At 53.3% G+C, this 1326-nt stretch overlaps 1 protein-coding gene across 1 annotated transcript in view; it reads left to right on the forward strand.

The window, feature by feature from the left end:
- The first annotated feature begins 316 nt into the window (after nucleotides 1-316).
- Nucleotides 317-1326, forward strand: part of LOC106819036 — a 4715-nt gene continuing 3705 nt past the window's right edge. The window contains exons 1-2 of the mRNA XM_014823696.1: nucleotides 317-352; nucleotides 448-751. Of these exons, the coding sequence (XP_014679182.1) occupies nucleotides 317-352; nucleotides 448-751 (340 nt within the window). The remainder of the gene's footprint in view (nucleotides 353-447; nucleotides 752-1326) is intronic.

Consider the following 1326-nt stretch of genomic DNA (forward strand, 5'->3'; position numbering starts at 1 on the left):
TGTTGTCGTCGTCGGCGAGGTCCGTCGTTGCGTCGTATGCGAGGTTTGTAACTCCGATCTGTGTTTGATAGACGGATCAAGGAGGATCAATGAAATGATGAGAAGAGAGGAGGAAAGGAGGAGAAGAAGAAGAGATGGAGGTGTGGGGGATGTGGGGAGGGGGTGGGAGGTGAAGAGGAGAGTGTCGTATGTGACTGTCGCGCCATCACACGCTATACAACGCGTAACTACGTACAATCAGCATGATGGGTCGCGTGTGTCGTGTGTATGTCTGTGTGTGTCAAGTGTGTCACTCTATCCCGTCACACGTTTCAACATGTCCGCCGCGCTGTCAGCAAACTCCATGTGTCAGGCTCGTGATCGTATATTCTACTACATTCTTCTCCTCCTTTCCTCCTCTCTTCTCATCATTTCATTGATCCTCCTTGATCCGTCTATCAAACACAGATCGGCGTTACGAACCTCGCATACGACGCAACGACGGACCTCGCCGACGACGACAACAGCGCCCCCTACGTCGAACTCGGCGAAGGCGGCCATCACGCGCACCCGGTATTTTCCGCTGACGACCGAGAGATGACGCCACCTCCGCCGGCGCGGCCGCGAGCTATGAGTAAGCGAGAGTTCCTGGACCCGATAACGCGTCTGCAGGAGCGGCAGCGGACGTTTAGCGAGATGACGGCCGACGAGGTGGAGGAGATCACGAAGGAGATCACGATGGTAGAGATGCGCAAACCCGTAGCCGACAAAGGTGACTCTCTCTCTCTCTCTCTCTCTCTCTCTCTCTCTCCCCTCTCTCTCTCTCTCTCTCTCTCTCTCTCTCTCTCTCTCTCTCTCTCTCTCTCTCTCTCTCTCTCCCTCTCGTCTCTCTCTCTCTCTCTCGCTCTCTCTCTCCTCTCTCTCTCCTCTCTCTCTCTCCCTTCTCTCTCTCTCTCTCTCTCTCTCTCTCTCTTCCCGCCTCTCTCTCTCTCTTCTCTCTCTCACTCTCTCTCTCTCTCTCTCTCTCTCTCTCTTCTCTCTGTCTCTCTGTCTCTCTCTTCTCTCTGTGTCTCTCTCTCTCTCTCTCTCTACTCTCTCTGTCTCTCTCTCTCTCTTTCTCTCTCTCTCTCTCTAGTCTTATCTGTCTCTCTCTTTCTCTCTCTCTCTCTCTCTCTCTCGTCTCTCTCTCTCTCTCTCTCTCTCTCTCTCTCCCTCTCTCTCTCTCGCTCTGTCTCTCTCTTTCTCTTCATCTCTCTCTCTCTTTCTCTCTCTCCTCTCTCTCACGCTCTCTGTCTCTCTCTCTCTCTCTCTCTCTCTGTCGTTCTCTCGCTCTCTCTCTCTCTCTCT

Source organism: Priapulus caudatus, unplaced genomic scaffold (assembly GCF_000485595.1).
Source record: "Priapulus caudatus unplaced genomic scaffold, Priapulus_caudatus-5.0.1 Scaffold2766, whole genome shotgun sequence".
NCBI classification, from domain to species: domain Eukaryota; kingdom Metazoa; phylum Priapulida; class Priapulimorpha; order Priapulimorphida; family Priapulidae; genus Priapulus; species Priapulus caudatus.